The 17,324-nt window shown below is 40.6% G+C and overlaps 1 protein-coding gene across 1 annotated transcript in view; it reads left to right on the top strand.

Annotated features, from left to right (window-relative positions):
- The first annotated feature begins 253 nt into the window (after positions 1–253).
- Positions 254–17,324, top strand: part of zswim5 (zinc finger SWIM-type containing 5) — a 71,753-nt gene continuing 54,682 nt past the window's right edge. Inside the window, exon 1 of the mRNA XM_023964772.1 lies at positions 254–997. Coding sequence (XP_023820540.1) covers positions 466–997 — 532 coding nt within the window. The 5' untranslated portion in view covers positions 254–465. The remainder of the gene's footprint in view (positions 998–17,324) is intronic.

The following is a 17,324-nucleotide window of genomic DNA, read 5'->3' on the forward strand; positions in this document are numbered from 1 at the left end:
TAAAACTTACTTCCAATTCAGACTTTTACATAAAGAAATGTTCCCTTGCATAGCTACACAATTATTATTATTTTTTATTTATCAACTGATTCGATCATGGACACAGTTTTAAATGGAATACAATGAGTTACAGCTGATGTAAAGTTTACTATTTTCATGAATTGTTCGAAACCGAACTGATGAGTACAACCTTTTTTTTCCCCAAGACTAACTTAATCGTTTTCTTCCTTTTTTATTGCAGCCCAAATTCTAAAAAAAATATGCTTAATGTAACTGTGCTTTCGTGGTTTTATTTTGAAAGTGATTGCCGGAAGTTGTTCTTGACATCCTGTGTGGTTGACGGAGATGCTTAGTGTGTATGTGTGCGTGTAGTGAGAGACTCCCGTGTGTGCGTGTGTGTCGTCGGCTTCCTGCTGTTGCTGCTGTCCGCACACCGTTAGTCTCGTCAGTGTTGAACGGCTCGCCATGGCGGAAGGACACAGAGAACAGCAATCTCATCCTGTCCTAGCCTTACCCCCGGCCAGCAAGCGACCCTGCCTTCGCCCTGCACCCCGAGGTCCCGGACCCGGGCCCGGTCACGGCAGCGGGTTGCCCAGCTCGCGGTATCGTTCCCCGGAGTCCCTTTTGGACTGCGCCGCTAAGGCAGTAGCGGAAAAGTGGGCCTTCGAGAGAGTAGAAGAGCGCTTCGAGCGGATCCCGGAGCCCGTCCAGCGCCGTATTGTCTACTGGTCTTTTCCCCGCAACGAGAAGGAGATATGCATGTACTCGTCGTTTCAGTGCCGAATCGCTGGCGAGGAGGGTCCGTCCGGAACTGCCAGTGGGGCCGGGGGGGCAGGGTCCGGAGCTACGACCGCTGCCGCCGGTGGCGGAGGATCTACCGCTGGTGCAACGGCTGCCGTGGGGGCAGCCGGAGCAGTGGGGACGGGGGACGGACTGCCTTTTCGCCGGGGTATCCGGCTATTAGAAACCGGCTGTGTGGAAAACGTTTTACAAGTCGGTAAGTGGACATTTAGCTCCCTTTAAACGCTTCTTCTTTCTTTTTCTTTTTCGAAACAAAAAAAAAAAAAAAAAAAAAACAATTTCCGAGTTCCTGCTGGTGCTGAACACGCGCGCGTGCACACACACACACACACGCATAAAACACACACACACACACACACACACAGTGGAGATGATTGATGGAAGTTTTTCCTGCTATCACGGAAAGTATGCAAAAATTCTACTTAAGGTGCATTTAAAGCCACACACTGTTATTAATGCTTTTTAGTTTAGTTTGGGGAACTTATTAAACGACGTTTGTGGGCAAATTCGGACTTTCTATCGACCTCTGTAGAAAAGGAAGCGAAGAAGATAAGGCTGTGTTCGCTAGCATAGCCGCCAGCTGCTGTTTAAAATTTAAAGGGCTTTCCTATTGTAGCTCTCCGTCGCTCCGTAGCCTTAATCTACCGCAGACTTCTACATATTGTTGTACGTTAAAGCTATTTGTTTATTCAGGAATACGTTCTTCCCCTCTTAGTAGCACTTCCATTTGCCTTTGGTCAGCGGGGGCTGGCTGGAACCGTAACACCGGACTTGGGGCAGGGGAAGGCGGAGCATAGGAGGGTTGATATCCGCGGATACATAAAAGAACCAATTTACGTGGGGGTGGTGCTTTATCATTATTATTATTATTACTCCTACTTGTAAAACACTTTTTTAAAATTTTCTTCTCAGCTCAGTATAGGTGTAGAATGGTTTAAGAAGAAACAAAGGCGGTTATTGGGTCTGTTATTATGATTAATCCAGCATTAATCCGAGGAGGAGGGGGGGGGGAATCCCCCGCAGTTTTTGTTTATGTACTGCTGCTCCAACTGGACAAAGAGCGCAGTCTTCCACAGCCTGGAAAACGCACGTTGGAACTTACCTATGTGTACACTGAACATCTATATGAAATTGTCGTTTTTAGGTGTTTTTATTTTTTTTGGAGGGGGCTTAGTTTTTCCGTTTGCTATACAAAAGATCTCCCATTTGAAATGATCGATAAGCGTCTCGCGTTTCCAGCGCTGCGGAGAGGTTGCTTTCAAACAAAGGGCCATTCCGCAAAGATTCATCTCCGCTCGCATTTCTGCTGAGTTCCCACCCCCAGCTCTGCAACGAGCACAGACATCAGGGTAACTGGTGGGATGAGACAGTCAAAAAAACAGTCCTTTTTACGGTTACCAGGAGGACTTTTTTTTTCTTTTTCCTTTTTTTCTTTTCTTTCTGGGGCCATATGGTATGAGAGCCACTGGAGCTTGTCCGGGGTTTCATGTTGCTCCAAGGTATCAAGGGGGGAAAGCTTAAAACTGTGCCGGCTGCTGTTCTCCGTGGCTGCTGGATCTAATTGCATCTTATAAGTGCTCATTGATCCCATTCCATAACTAGAGGACAACTGAGACCTAAGAGAATTCAAGCTTTTATTCTGGTAGAGATTTTTTGTCTGTGCAAGTTTTGAGAAGAACCAAGACTCAAGATTCTATTCAGATTTTTTGTTTGGGACAAATTTCAAGACCCACTCAAATGAAAATGGTGTTATTGGTGTTTTCAACATATTCTTGTGGCACTTTTTTAATAATGGAGGACATATAAATGATTCAAAAAAATAGGCCTAAAGTTGTGTTTCTAAGTATTTCTTTATTCAAATTATTTTTAATCATGAGTAAATGAATAAAATGCAGTTGGTAATATATAGTTGGGACTTAGTTGCAACAATCAGCAGACCAGAAGCACCTTGCCCTGCTCCATTCTGATGCATCCAATTGCAGACAAATAAAATCCATGTACGTCTTTTTTTCTCTTTACAAGATGGCAACTGGCTCAAAACTGTACAGCTGGATAGCTTTGATAGTGCTCTCCATTTTTTTTGCACTGGTAATATTAGGTTAGGGCTGTGACAGTAAGCCAGCTAGAAGAGAGTGTAAACAAAGATGTCAGGCAGCAGGGACGGCCTTACACTGCACCAGTAGTCCTGCCTACAACTTGGAAACAAATTTCAGATTATCTACTGCCGCTCTGCAGAAACTGTCCTAGAAAATGACAGATTATTTCTTTCATCTTCCCTAAAAACAGCATAATTAAAAGACCACTGGGAATGCTTTTACAACAGATCAAAATATGATTGGAGTGGGACTGTAAGCAGAATGTCAAAGCAACTAACTTGTAGCTGTTTAGCATTGTTTCTGCTATCAATCCATATTAAAATCAATGTTAAATTAACAACCTTATATCAAACAAACGCCTCAGAAAATTGAAGATCAAATCAAAACACACACCACTAAGTAAACACCTTCAATTTATCTTTCTGAAAAACGGTTCCCACTCTCCCTGAAGGTCAATCCCAGCAAGTGGTCCTAATGTTTTATTTGTTTATTTAATCAGCCAACATTTGTTTGACATCCAGGTAAAGCCTTAGTTAGATGGACCTGTACAGGAGGGTTGTCCCCTATGAGTTATTGGGTTTTTCGGACCCGTGGAAGATTGTAGAAAGAAAAGAACACAACTTAAGGGGAGCACAGGTGTGTCTTGCAGTTCCTTTGTGGCCCAAGCCTGCGTCTCAACTACTTCATCCTTACTTACAGTGTTGTTTAAGTGTTTGCTACAACCTGTCGTCCACAGGATAGCTATAGAAAAATGTGCATGAACATTTCCTCTCCACCAGCTCACCAAGCGGTCTACGACTTTGATATTTCCTGTTGGCCGCTTGCACATCCGATAAAGGTTTGCCCATTTTTCGGCCCTTTTGCCCCAAGACAGCCCATATCTACCCCGTAAGGGCAGTTGTGGAGCATGCAAACTAGTCAATGTAGAAGGCTTTGCTGAGTGATCCTGCTAAAGAACGTTCTTTTATTTGTTTGTTTACCTGGAACTTCAATTTTAGACGATTGGGGGAACCAACCATGCTACACACTCGGGTGTTACACAGTACTCAGTGATTGTATTAAGACTGTTTACACAGAACATTGCATAAGATAGGCCAAATAGAGAAGAGGCCAAACTTGTTTCCAGGGAATTCAACAATCGTGATGCTTTGCATACTCTGTAATGGCAAGTTGCAGTGAAATGGTCAGGAATCAGATTTAGTTGCATGTTTGCACATGTGGAGTTAGTGGCTCGTGGGTTGAAAAGATGGCTGCTGGAAATTGCTGTTAGGAAGCTGTCAGACTCCATGAATTTTGTGGATGTGACTAACCTGGATTGATCATAAAAATGAGATTCACCTATGGATTTCTTTTTATTCTGTACTTCCAGTTAAGGGCATCATGGTCTGATTTGTGTTGGTGTGAAACGGATGATGCATTTCTGTTATGAATCATGAGGAGTACAGTGTGTTTGATTGATTTAACTACACCCACACTTACAGAGAAAAAAAAAGATATTACAGTTCTGATGAGCCCATGAGGTCATGCAGTTTTTGTAGCCTTTGTTCTTTCTTAGAGCTATCATAACCAAATGATTAGCTACTGATTACAGTCATCTTCTGACTTACTTTTTGTCCTGTTTTTTCCTAGCTGACGTGTCTAAACAAATATGTCATTTTGACTTTCCAGTCTTTCCGAAAACACACTGGAGACAGTAAATATCAGTGAAACGCTGTGAGAAACCGTTTAATCAGCTGTATCGAATCCGATATGTAGGATTTTGCAAGATTGGTTGTTTGTGAAATTGAAACTAAGATGCTCTAACTATTTTTGTCAGAGGAATACACACATATGTGTCAGGCATGATAGAATAAGTTGACTGGCATGTTTTTTGGTAATCCTCTCCACCCCCTTCTCATTACGGGTGAAGGACTTTGTGTGTCAGGCTCTTTTAACAGTAATACTGACAGATTGAAAAGACGTGAGTTCATCAACAACTCATGAGCCCATGTGTTCATAATAATCTACTCCTCGCCCCGAGTCATAATTAGAATAATCAAAGCAAAGCATGGTTGTTTTTAGTCACCCCCCACCCTCTTCATACTTGCCTCCCACCACCATTGCGTTGGAAGTACACACATACAAGCTCAGTCAGAAGCCCCCCTTGCCAGAGCCTTTATGAAGTCCTCAGAGAGCAGGAGGAAGGAATAGAACTGGAGGAAGGGCGGGGCTGAGGGGCTTCTTTAGCTTTGAGTCAAGCGTTGGGATTATTGGTTCATGCTTTGTTACCCAGCTGTAGAAAAATCCCCTTTTTCACAGAGAGATCGGTAGGAGGGCACAGGGATGTGGGCTTAAACTGTTTCCTAGATATTGCATAAAGGTACTTTGGGTTGCAGAAGTCAGAATGTTGTAAAACCATTGGCCTGGCAACATTAGACAACAAACTTTTGATCATTGATTGTAGATGAGGTGGTATCACCCTCAGGATGTGGAAACCTGCACTAACCAGCTAGGTCTCATGAATGAAATGGGCAGATACTATGAGAACCATTGATTGTATATGATGCCTGGACTCAGTGAGCCCTCCCCATCACATTCCAAATAGGAAGTACCCACAGGCTCCAAGAAAAAATCCTATAGACGTCTATTGACAAATAAAAAAACATATTTGTCAGAATCACAATTCGTGCCCTACTACACGTTTTTACATGTTTTTGCTAATCCTAATTTTTTTCTGTAGTGCAAATTGTTCAAGTTACATACTGACCAGTCAGATGCCTCTGAAAAAGAACGTTGAACTTTAAAAACCTTGAACAGATTCTCCCTAGCCTGCTTTCAACAAACTCACTCCAAATTTACGAGAGTGGTTGCCATAGAAACGATGACCCTGCCCGATTCGAGCCAATTACTTTTTACTGACATCGTCTGGCTCCTACATGGCTGGGTCTGTACCGCAAAAGCGTGGCAAATGAATTCACGTTGTTTAGTTGGAGCTGGAAGTAAGCCATTTTCTACAGATAACATCACACTCACTCGGTCCAGTTCTCATATACTCATTACTTTGGGTGCAAAAGCTGAAACATTTCGGTATGTCTACACTTTGTCAAGGTGTTTGTCAAGCAATAGCATTTACTATCAATGCTGTTATAAAAAGCATAAGCTACACTCAAAAAAAGTCTATTACAGCAGTATAGAAGGTGGATATTTCTTTAAGATTTATCATTACTTTCTAACTGTTTTACTTTTTTATAGCATTAATTATTTTATTTTTAGATGGCAGACTGTGGGAGTGTCTAGAGCCCCCCCCCCCCCGCCAAACACAAAATCCCCCGGCGGCCGCGTCACAAATGAATACAATTACAACACCACACAGTATTCTTTATGAACAAATAATAATATTAAAAATAAATTTTAATTGTTAGGCGCCTTTTAGGGAACCCAAGGTCGCCGTACATAAAAGTACGAGTGGGTGTGGCGACATGAACAAGATCTGATTGATATAAGGGAGCAAGGTTGTGGATGGATTTAAAAGTCAGGAGAAGTATTTTGTTTGTAATTCAGTGTGTGATCGGTAGCCAATGGAGCTGCTGCAGAACAGGTGTGATGTGTTGGATGGGATAACAGTAACAGCTAACTACTACCTATCTAACCGATGAACTAACTATATAGGTGTTGTAGAATGACTTTGTGTGTCCGCGCACTACATGTGTAGGAGGAAAGAGCGCACACGTGTGTTGGGGGTGCGTGTTGATTCTTCTACAGCAGACCGCTCTCAAGCTGCATGTGAGCCTTCACCTGTGCTCTCTGGTACAGACATCTTCTAAAATAAAATGTTTCCCCCAGAAGCCCTTGAAGTCTGAACACAGGACTAGCAGAAAAAGTCAATTATCAGCAAAGATGAATGTGTTTAATGTGTTTATTATAGTTCCAATCACGCACCATATACAGAACTTAAAAAAAAAAAAAAAAAAAAGAACTTTCACACAACAAAAATAAAAACGTGCCGCGGTGATGCGGTTATCGTCACACCCCTAGGAGTGTCTAGAGGTTGGAAGGGATTGCCAGTATTTTCTCAGATGTCATTTCCAGGCAGGAGGGCTGTGGGGTTCATTGTTGTGGAGAATCTTGCAAGCCTCTGGTATGAATCGGCTTCTTTTCTGGTTTCTCCTGAGTGCGTTGCGATGAAAGGCAGAGGGCTTTGGTAAGCTCGTCCTCACTTGCCTCATCTCTCTTGCTTTTCTTTCTGACTGGAGTCTCAGGACTGGCGCTGCTCATGTGTTGTCTATCCGCCAAGCTCTTTTATATGCCTCCACTACTCTGTGATTTTTTTTCTTTTCTTTTATAGCTCAAATCGGTCAAAGTTGTCTTGGATGTAGATCAGAATGTCTTTGTGTCAAAGTTTTTAGGAACTTTTCTTCCTCCCATCTGTGTACTCTGTGTTTCAAGTGTGAGGCTGTTGCTGCTTGGTGAAGTGTTTGTGGTTTTTGACAAGGGAAGCTGAGAAGAATCGTGACTACATTGAGGTCAGACGTTTGCAGATGATACTCTGGGCATCCCGCTCGCAGTGATTCTACACTTTTGGAATGTTAACTCATGTTCTCCAGGTACCTATGAGAAACCTCCTAGAGGTCAGACGCAGCTTTGCTTCCCCTAAAGACCAGCACAGCTTCTATAATTTATTTATATTTTTCTATCTCTACTCTTTGAGTTTAAAACAATTCTGAGCAAATGTACTTTTTACTCACAAGCAGCATTAGATGCAGTTATTTACGAAGCCCTGGACATGACATTAAAAAAGAAAGTCATGTCCAGGTCTCCATAGTTATTGCTGGATTTTTTTCTTCAGAGACAAACTTAAAAGTGTGTTTAGACCTAAGTTTTATTGTTTAACTTCACTGTTTCTCCTCTCAGCAGCTTCATGCCTCCAAAAAACACTAACCAGGTTACATGTAGCAGCTTCAGATGTTTGTTTCTTTAAACTCAAAGAAGGTGGTCAGTAGGCCTGCACAATATACCGCAAATTTATCGTTTTCGCAATATCAAGCTGTGCAATATGCATATCGCAATAGACAGCGAAAATTGCAATAAATGATTACCTTGAATGTGTTAAAACAATCTTATGGTAACTTTAAAGCATTTAACGAATCAAATAAATCCTTTTATGCATTTGACCAATCGGATGGACCCCTTCACATTGTTGGCCAATCAGATGGAGCCTTTTTATGTTAGATGTTCGCCTCCTATGTTGATGAGGGTCATTTGGAGTATAATTTTTAAACTGTTGCAATGAGATGGGAATGATGTTATTGGTTGTTTTGCTCTTTGTTTATATACCGCAAATTATATTGTTATCGCAATATTAAACACCAATATCGCATATCGCGACTTTTCCTCGTATCGTGAAGCCCTAATGTTCAGGGTTAACTGCCTACATTAAGTGCCTGTCTGTATCCAAACTGAGCATTTGGAAATGAAAGTCAAGAGACTGGAGTGCTGAGTCAGTAGAACAAAAAAATGTTTACCTTTTAGTGAAATAGTTTTAAAAAACAAGGCTGCTTTTTGGCTTTAAAATGGGAGTGTCACGGATGAATTTGGGCATAATTTGGATTTTTTTTGGTGAAACTGGCCTCACAACAACTGTGTATGAGTGTTGCATGCTTTTTCGAAACATGTTGCTTTGCAGCTGTGATTGATGCAGGCATGCACATTTGTAATCATTCCTGAAGGCATTGCAACATTTAACAGCTTCAGGTTTGTGCCAGATGTGGCAACAACATAAAAGCGTCTAACCTGTACAAAATTAAAGAGATTCTTGACACATTACACTCACTCACACTTTGTGAAAACACATTTTTACTGCAGTTAAAGACACACAGCAATGACAATAGTGTGTGTGTGTGTGGGGGTTTAAAAACTTTACGTTTTAATGGCATTTTTCTTATGATGGAAGACCCATGTAAGTAAAATTAAGCTTGAATTTTCATTTCTAAATATTTCTTTATCAAAATCATTGGAAATCAGGAGCATACAAAAAGAAAATGCAGTTTGAATGTATGTTGTATGTGTGTAATGTGGAAAATATGCTGGGTAGGCCACATGCTCCCTGCTGTGCAATGGGGAGGGAAGATAGGCGGGAATGGCTTTATCTCCATGCTAGCGGTCCCGCCCACAACTCAGAGGCATATTTCTAAAGAATAAAATATTAAAATATAATAATAGTTTCGTTTATCTCGTGGTTACCTGCTGAAAATGTTTGCTGCATCTTTAAATGAACCAAAAATATACTTTAAACATCTGCAAACCTCCCAGCTAGCATCAGTGGATTGACTAAAACCTATGAAATAATATGTTTTTTTATATTTCATAGTATACTTTTGGAGAAATGCAACACAATGTTCGAAAGTTGCCTTAAGGTGTGTTTTAATTTTTAATAGTTTTTTCTTTTGTCACCCCATTATGCAAAACTCTTTAAAAGAAGTAATTTATGAAAAAGCTTTTAGTCTTTAAATGCTTATCATCTTCATCATATGAAGAAGTGGACCATTTTGAACTTTCAAGTGCTTTAACCTTCACTGCAGAGGTAATTGAAGCTCCACGCTGAAGCAATGAAGCACCGCTTAAGTGGATTTTGTTCTCGTATATTCAGTCGTTCGTGTATGCTCACAGCATGTTGTGCCTAAATTTGCCCACTTAGTATTCAGCAGACTCATGGTCTGTCTTCAGCCTTTCCCCCCCGATCACAAAACAAGACAGACAATATTTAATCACTGTTGGTAATTTTAGGCCCTCCACACTCATGCAGAAACAACCGGTAAAACAAATTGTCTTTGCGCTCTCAGTTGCTTTTGGAGAGGTCTATGAAAGATGAGGCAATTAGGGAGATGCTCTGTTGCTGCTCTCATCAGAGGAATTGTTGGTGCCCTTCTGTCAATGCCAGAAAAACCAAGAGCAGTTACCGAAAAGACACCAAACGGACAGACGTAAAAACAAAAACCACAGAAAATCAGTTACTGACTATCACACATTACTTTTCAATTTTATTTGTAAAATCCTAAAAAATATATTTCGTTGATTTTTCTTTGTTTTAATTTATATTGTTGATTTTATTCAGTCACCATTTAGATTTTGTTTTGTTTTTTCCTTTGGTTAGAAAGACCGTTCTCCCCTTATGAAAGTATGCTCCTTTGCAGCAAAATTTAGGATCAAAATAATAAAAGTTTTTGCATGAAGACTTCCATCAACATGTTGATGCACTTCATTGACTGTATATTAGAACCGGACTGATTGAGTGTGACGTCACATACAGAAAATGGCTTATTTCCTGCTCCAACGAAATGAGGTCAATTCAGTTTATATTGATATCACCATGTTGGAGTCAGAAATTAAGTAATCAGGAAGCAGACGACAGTCTGAGTTGATCTGAGTAAACGTTTCTACGGCAACCACTCTTGCCAATAAGGTGTGATCCTGTTGGCAGTCTGCTCCCGTACTATTTGAACACACATTTAGGAGAATCTGTCAATCAAAGGTTTTGAGACCACATACTTTTATTGAGGCACCTGATCCAGCACTTTAGAATTGAAATAACTTGTACTACGAAAATAAAATATGAAAAAAGAATAGCAAGAACATGTTAAAAACATAACAGAGCAAGAATGGTTACGTTGACAAATAGGATGACTGGGGAACAGCTGTTTATTTCTCAGAAGAAGACTATGGGTTTTTAGCTGCTTGGAAGCATCGGGGACTTCCTATTTGAAACCACTCAGTCCAGTCCTGATATACAGTCAATTAAAGCCGCAAGCGGCGTTGTATGGCCCGCAGTCGCAACCCGCCTTCCACGCCCAATTCTACCCAACACCGCGGCCCACTCCGCCCTCACCGCCCAAAAAATAAAAGCTAATCAAGGCTGGATTTGCTCATAATGCTAACTATGCTAATGTGACTAAAAGTCCTAGCATAGCGATCAGCATAATCAACTCTCTCAGAAAAACACATTTCCTAAAATGCTAATTATGCTAACTATGCTAGCTATGCTAATGTGGCTAAAAGTGCTAGCATAGCGATCAGCATCATCAACTGACTCAGAAAAACACATTACCTAAAATGCTAATTATGCTAACTATGCTAACTATGCTAATGTGGCTAAAAGTGCTAGCATAGCAATCAGCATCTTCAACTGACTCAGAAAAACACATTACCTAAAATGCTAATTATGCTAACTATGCTAGCTATGCTAACATAGCTAAAAGTGCTAGCATAGCGATCAGCATCATCAACTGACTCAGAAAAACACATTACCTAAAATGCTAATTATGCTAACTATGCTAACTATGCTAATGTGGCTAAAAGTGCTAGCATAGCAATCAGCATCTTCAACTGACTCAGAAAAACACATTACCTAAAATGCTAACTATGCTAATTATGCTAGCTATGCTAACATAGCTAAAAGTGCTAGCATAGCGATCAGCATCATCAACTGACTCAAAAAAACACATTTCCTAAAATGCTAATTATGCTAATTATGCTAACTATGCTAATGTGGCTAAAATTGCTATCATAGCGATCAGCATCATCAACTGACTCAGAAAAACACATTCCTCCATTGGTGAGAGTTATATGTCATAAGTTGCTAAAAAGCCCACTTTTTCCAAAATGGCGGCTTTTCTGTTGATTTTATCTCCATAGCAACCATTTTATGTTTTGGTCCCCTCGGGAGGACGAACAGATTGACGTCAGTTTCGGACAAATCGGTAAAAGTAAACTTTTTGTTGTCCTTAGCAACAGTGGTTTTATGCTAACCACGCCCACATTCCTTATATGTCCATATCCAGTGTTTTTCAATGTATTCTGTTTCAGGCATTAATGCATGCATTCAATTTTCATTGTATTGTATTGAAATGCATGGGAGTTATAACAGTGCGCCACTTTGCTAGCTTGCCACGCGCACGCCGTTCAAAATCTACAACTTCTAATTCCAACATTTTTTCCACAGTAGCTTGCCATTGATGCCCAAAAAGTTTCGAGACAATCGATGAAAATTCCAACGACAAGTTTACGTTTGAATTTGGTGGTAAAGGTGTTTTTAATAGAAAATTCAAGATGGCCGCCTTTTCCCGAGGTCAAAGGTCGATGAAACTCCAGAGGTGATTGTAGACTTACGCTAGGGACATGTGAATCAAATTTCGTGAAAATCGCTCGAAAAAAAGTTCCTTTTTCCATATTGTGTAAAAACGCGAAAAACTCAAAATGGCCGATTTTGGCACAAAATGGCCGCCAAACCGTAGGTTGTGTCGCCATCACGTAATGATTTAAAAACTTTGTTTGGATATACCCGACAAAGTTATCTGGGTTTCGTTAGCCGATTCTTAAAAATAAAATCCGAAAAAATTTTTTTTAGCCGAGTCAGCACTTTTTTTTGCGACGGTTTTTTGTTTACCACGGCCACATTCCTTTATTGATTTTGTCGTATGTGACATCGTTTTGTTCAGTGTGGGCCAGGGTATCGCATATTTCAGTTTCAGGCTATTCCGATAAAATATGTGCGAGCTAGCTAAAATGGCGACGGTTGCGAATTCGGCACGCGCACGCGTTTCAAATTCTACAACTTCTAATTCCAACATTTTGTCCACAGTAGCTTGCCATTGATGCCTGAGAAGTTTCAAAAAGATCGATAAAAATCCCTAGGACGAGTTTTCGTTTGTATACGTTACTAAAGGTGCTTTTTTATCAAAATTCAAGATGGCCGCCCCTTCCCAAGGTCAAAGGTCAACGAAACTTCTTTGGTTATTGTAGAATCAGGGTCTTGGCATGTGTGTGCAATTTTGTGACAATCGCATAAACAAAAGTGTCGTTTTCCCATATTGTCAAAAAACACGAAAATCGCCATTTCTCTGAGTTCGCCACAAAATGGCCGCCAAGCTGTAGGTCGTGTGGCCATCCCATAATGATTTCAAATCTTCTTTGGGATATCTCCAACACGCGTGTTTTGGGTTCGTAACTGTATTCCAAAATATTTTTTTTTGGCCCCATAAGCGATTTTCGGCCCATTCATTTTTTTTACGAGAACGCTCGCCGTGATGTCATCGTCGTGGGGGGGTTGACGTTTTCTTTGCCGAAAATTCATTTTCAATTTATCACAGATGTGTGCCAATTTTGGTGAGTTTTCGGGTATGTGGCGGGGGTCAAATTTGAGCTCAAAGACGCCGTTAGAAACGAGAAGAATAATAATAATTAAAGCCGCAAGCGGCGTTGTATGGCCCGCAGACGCAACCCACCTTCCACGCCCAACTCTACGCACCACCGCTGACCTCACCGCCCTCACAGCCCGCAAATTAAAAGCTAGTCAAGGCTGGATTTGCTAATTATGCTAACAATGCTAACTATGCAAATGTGGCTAAAAGTGCTAGCATTGCGATCAGCATCATCAACTGACTCAGAAAAACACATTCCTCCATTGGTGAGAGTTATATGTCATAAGTTGCTAAAAAGCCCACTTTTTCCAAAATGGCGGCTTTTCTGTTGATTTTATCTCCATAGCAACCATTTTATGTTTTGGTCCCCTCGGGAGGTCGAACAGATTGACGTCAGTTTCGGACAAATCGGTAAAAGTAAACTTTTTGTCATCCTTAGCAACAGTGGTTTTATGCTAACCACGCCCACATTCCTTATATGTCCATATCCAGTGTTTTTCAATGTATTCAGTTTCAGCCATTAATGCATGCATTCAATTTTCACTGTATTGTATTGAAATGCATGGGAGTTATAACAGTGCGCCACTTTGCTAGCTTGCCACGCGCACGCCGTTCAAAATCTACAACTTCTAATTCCAACATTTTTTACACAGTAGCTTGCCATTGATGCCCAAAAAGTTTCGAGACGATCGAAGAAAATTCCAACGACAAGTTTACGTTTGAATCTGGTGGTTAAGGTGTTTTTTATAGTAAATTCAAGATGGCCGCCTTTTCCCGAGGTCAAAGGTCGACGAAACTCCAAAGGTGATTGTAGACTTACGCTAGGGACACGCGAGTCAAATTTTGTGAAAATCGCTCCAAAAAAAGTTCATTTTTCCATATCGTGTAAAAACGCGAAAAACTCAAAATGGCAGATTTTGGCACAAAATGGCCGCCAAACCGTAGGTCGTGTGGCCATCTCGTAATGATTTCAAAACTTTCTTTGGATATACCCGACAAAGTTATCTGGGTTTCGTTAGCCGATTCTTAAAAATAAAATCCGAAAAAATTTTTTTTTGCCGAGTCAGCACTTTTTTTTGCGACGGTTTTTTGTTTACCACGGCCACTTTCCTTTATCGATTTTGTCGTATGTGACATCGTTTTGTTCAGTGTGGGCCACGGTATCGCATATTTCAGTTTCAGGCTATTCCGATTAAATATGTGCGAGCTAACTAAAATGGCGACGGTTGCGAATTCGCCACGCGCACGCGTTTCAAATTCTACAACTTCTAATTCCAACATTTTGTCCACAGTAGCTTGCCATTGATGCCTGAGAAGTTTCAAAAAGATCGATAAAAATCCCTAGGACGAGTTTTCGTTTGTATACGTTACTAAAGGTGCTTTTTTATGAAAATTCAAGATGGCCGCCCCTTCCCAAGGTCAAAGGTCAACGAAACTTCTTTGGTTATTGTAGAATCAGGGTCTTGGCATGTGTGTGCAATTTCGTGACAATCGCATAAACAAAAGTGTCGTTTTCCCTTATTGTCAAAAAACACGAAAATCGCCATTTCTCTGAGTTCGCCACAAAATGGCCGCCAAGCTGTAGGTCGTGTGGCCATCCCATAATGATTTCAAATCTTCTTTGGGATATCTCCAACACGCGTGTTTTGGGTTCGTAACTGTATTCCAAAATATTTTTTTTTGGCCCCATAAGCGATTTTCGGCCCATTCATTTTTTTTACGGGAACGCTCGCCATGATGTCATCAACTTCGGGGGGGTGACGTTCTCTTTGCCGAAAATTCATTTCACATTTATCCTAGGTGTGTGCCAATTTTGGTGAGTTTTCGGGTATGTGGCGGGGGTCAAATTTGAGCTCAAACTGTCCGTTAGAAACCAGAAGAATAATAATAATAATAATAAAAAAACTTTCGAAAAACAATATAGAAGTTTTTGCAGTCAGGTGGCCTATGTATTTCAATGCGGCCTGTCTTTTACTATAGGCTGGGCATGTCTTTTTGGCTTTAAACCCTTCTTTTGAGGGCTTTTTGGGGCTTTTTTGTGTTTTTGTCGTCATTTTTGCGACTACAATTTTAACGTTTGTGCGATGGTGTTGTGCGTGTGTGTGTGTATTTTTGTTGCGTTACACAATTGTCGAGTCGTTTTGTGCTTTGGGCGACTTTTGACCCCATTTTTTGGCGTTTTGACGCGTTTTTTTGACGTTTTGGACCTTTTTGAGTGTTCGACCCTCGTACCAGTTACAATATGGTCCTTGCAGTCTATGACTGCTGCGGGCCATAATAATGAAACGAAGCAGAAACAATATAGAAGTTTTTGCGGTTAGGATTTCCCATGTATTTCAATGCGGCCTGTCTTTTACTATAGGCTGGGCATGTCTTTTTGGCTTTAAACCCGTCTTTTGAGGGCTTTTTTGGGCATTTTTGTGTTTTTGTCGTCATTTTTGCGACTACAATTTTTACGTTTTTGCGTTGGTGTTGTGCGTGTGTGTGTGTATTTTTGTTGCGTTACACAATTGTCGTGTCGTTGTGTGCTTAGGGCGACTTTTGACCCCATTTTTTGGCGTTTTGACGCGTTTTTTTGACGTTTTGGACTTTTTGAGTGTTCGACCCTCGTAGCAGTTACAATATGGTCCTTGCAGTCTATGACTGCTGCGGGCCATAATTAGCAACAGTCTTGTCCAGTGATCATATATAGGTGCTTCTTCTAACTTCCAGTTTGGATCTGTGCGCAGTGAAAAGGTTCAGTGACTGACAGTTCTCTTCAACACAAAAAAAAATTCAAATTCAGAAGATGCTGCTTTTTATCATAATATAATGGAGATGACAAAATAGGCTTGTTTAAGTATTGTTGTGACTTTCAGTGCGTGTTGTTGGGTTTTGGAACAAAAATTGTCATCTTTTAACCACAAATACATTATTCAGCTAAAACCTTCAGCAATGCCTTTTTAGTTTCCAAACTATGATTATGAGAATCACAAACATCTGTTTGCATGTGTTGTTGCAGCAGTGTTCATGCTAAGACAGTGGGCACACGCATGTAGACCTCACACACAGGAAAGCTCCTCGTCAATGAAGGAAGTTGTACTTTCGTCATAAGGTTTATGTCAACATTGACGTTGTGTTGTGGTTTTCTTCTGCATATTTCCTCTCTTCACTTGTTTTTCAAGTTTTTCAAGTTCTGACTGATCATCCCATTTAGAAACAGCACTCTTACCAATAAAAAGAAAAATCAAGAATTTTGCATTTTGACATTAAAAAAAGCTTTTTTTCTTCAGGTTTTTGTAATCAGGTGGGTTTGTTTTTACTTTTTTGCTGCGGTTCCCTGCGTTGTCTCTTCAACTGCTGCTTTGTTTGCAGTAGCTAAATAAAAATGTCTTTTCAATATCAGCGGTGATGTTTGTTTGGCTCTGTCCCTAAACAACAGCTCCATTCCTGCAGTTGTGTAACAGTACAACACGCCTGCATGAAAGAAAAAGCAAACCCAGTTTTGTGTCCTCATAACCCCAATCTCATCTGTTTTCCCCCAAGCTATAGTGATGCCATAGGCGGTGTGCGGGTGTGCACCTATTACTTGACAGTTTTGTCTTGATGCTTTAGAAGCCTGCAGCCAGCTGTGTTTAGTTTTTTTTCTCTTTTCTTTTACACACCTGTCTTTTGTTAGCTTGCTAGCTCCATGTGTCAGAAGAAAAAACAGACTTAAAAGAGAACCTTAGCTCTTCTAACTGGACTGTTTTTATCATTGTTTGACAAAATTCAGGTAAAATTTAAGCAATTGCCAACCATTCCGTCTATGCTGTCATTTGAAATGCAAATCAGACCAAATTCAAACCCTAACACATGACCAGGAACCTCCCGAACTACAAAAGCTATGCTGCCATTTTATAATGTCATTTCACATTTCATTTCCCCATGACACTCTGTGACACATTTCAGCAAAAATAAAGGGCATGCCTGTAGCCAGGGAAAAATCCAGGATGACGTGAATAGAGGAGGACACCAGAAATGAGTCCCATTATTCAAAAAAACACGGATGCTAAAACGACAGGAAGAGAAAAACTGTTTCAACATCCAGATGAAAACAAGTGAATTTTTTTGCTTATCTTCTGTTTATTTAGGGAGTATTCAGACTGGACACATTTGGTTCACTTTAAGTTAACCGGATTCGTTTCCGTTGATAATCCGGAACTACTTTTCAGTCTTAATACACCAAAGCGGACCCGGGTCCAGGTCCAGGAACCGCTCTTGAATCCATCTATGG

Source organism: Oryzias latipes, chromosome 17 (genome assembly GCF_002234675.1).
Source record: "Oryzias latipes chromosome 17, ASM223467v1".
Taxonomy (NCBI): domain Eukaryota; kingdom Metazoa; phylum Chordata; class Actinopteri; order Beloniformes; family Adrianichthyidae; genus Oryzias; species Oryzias latipes.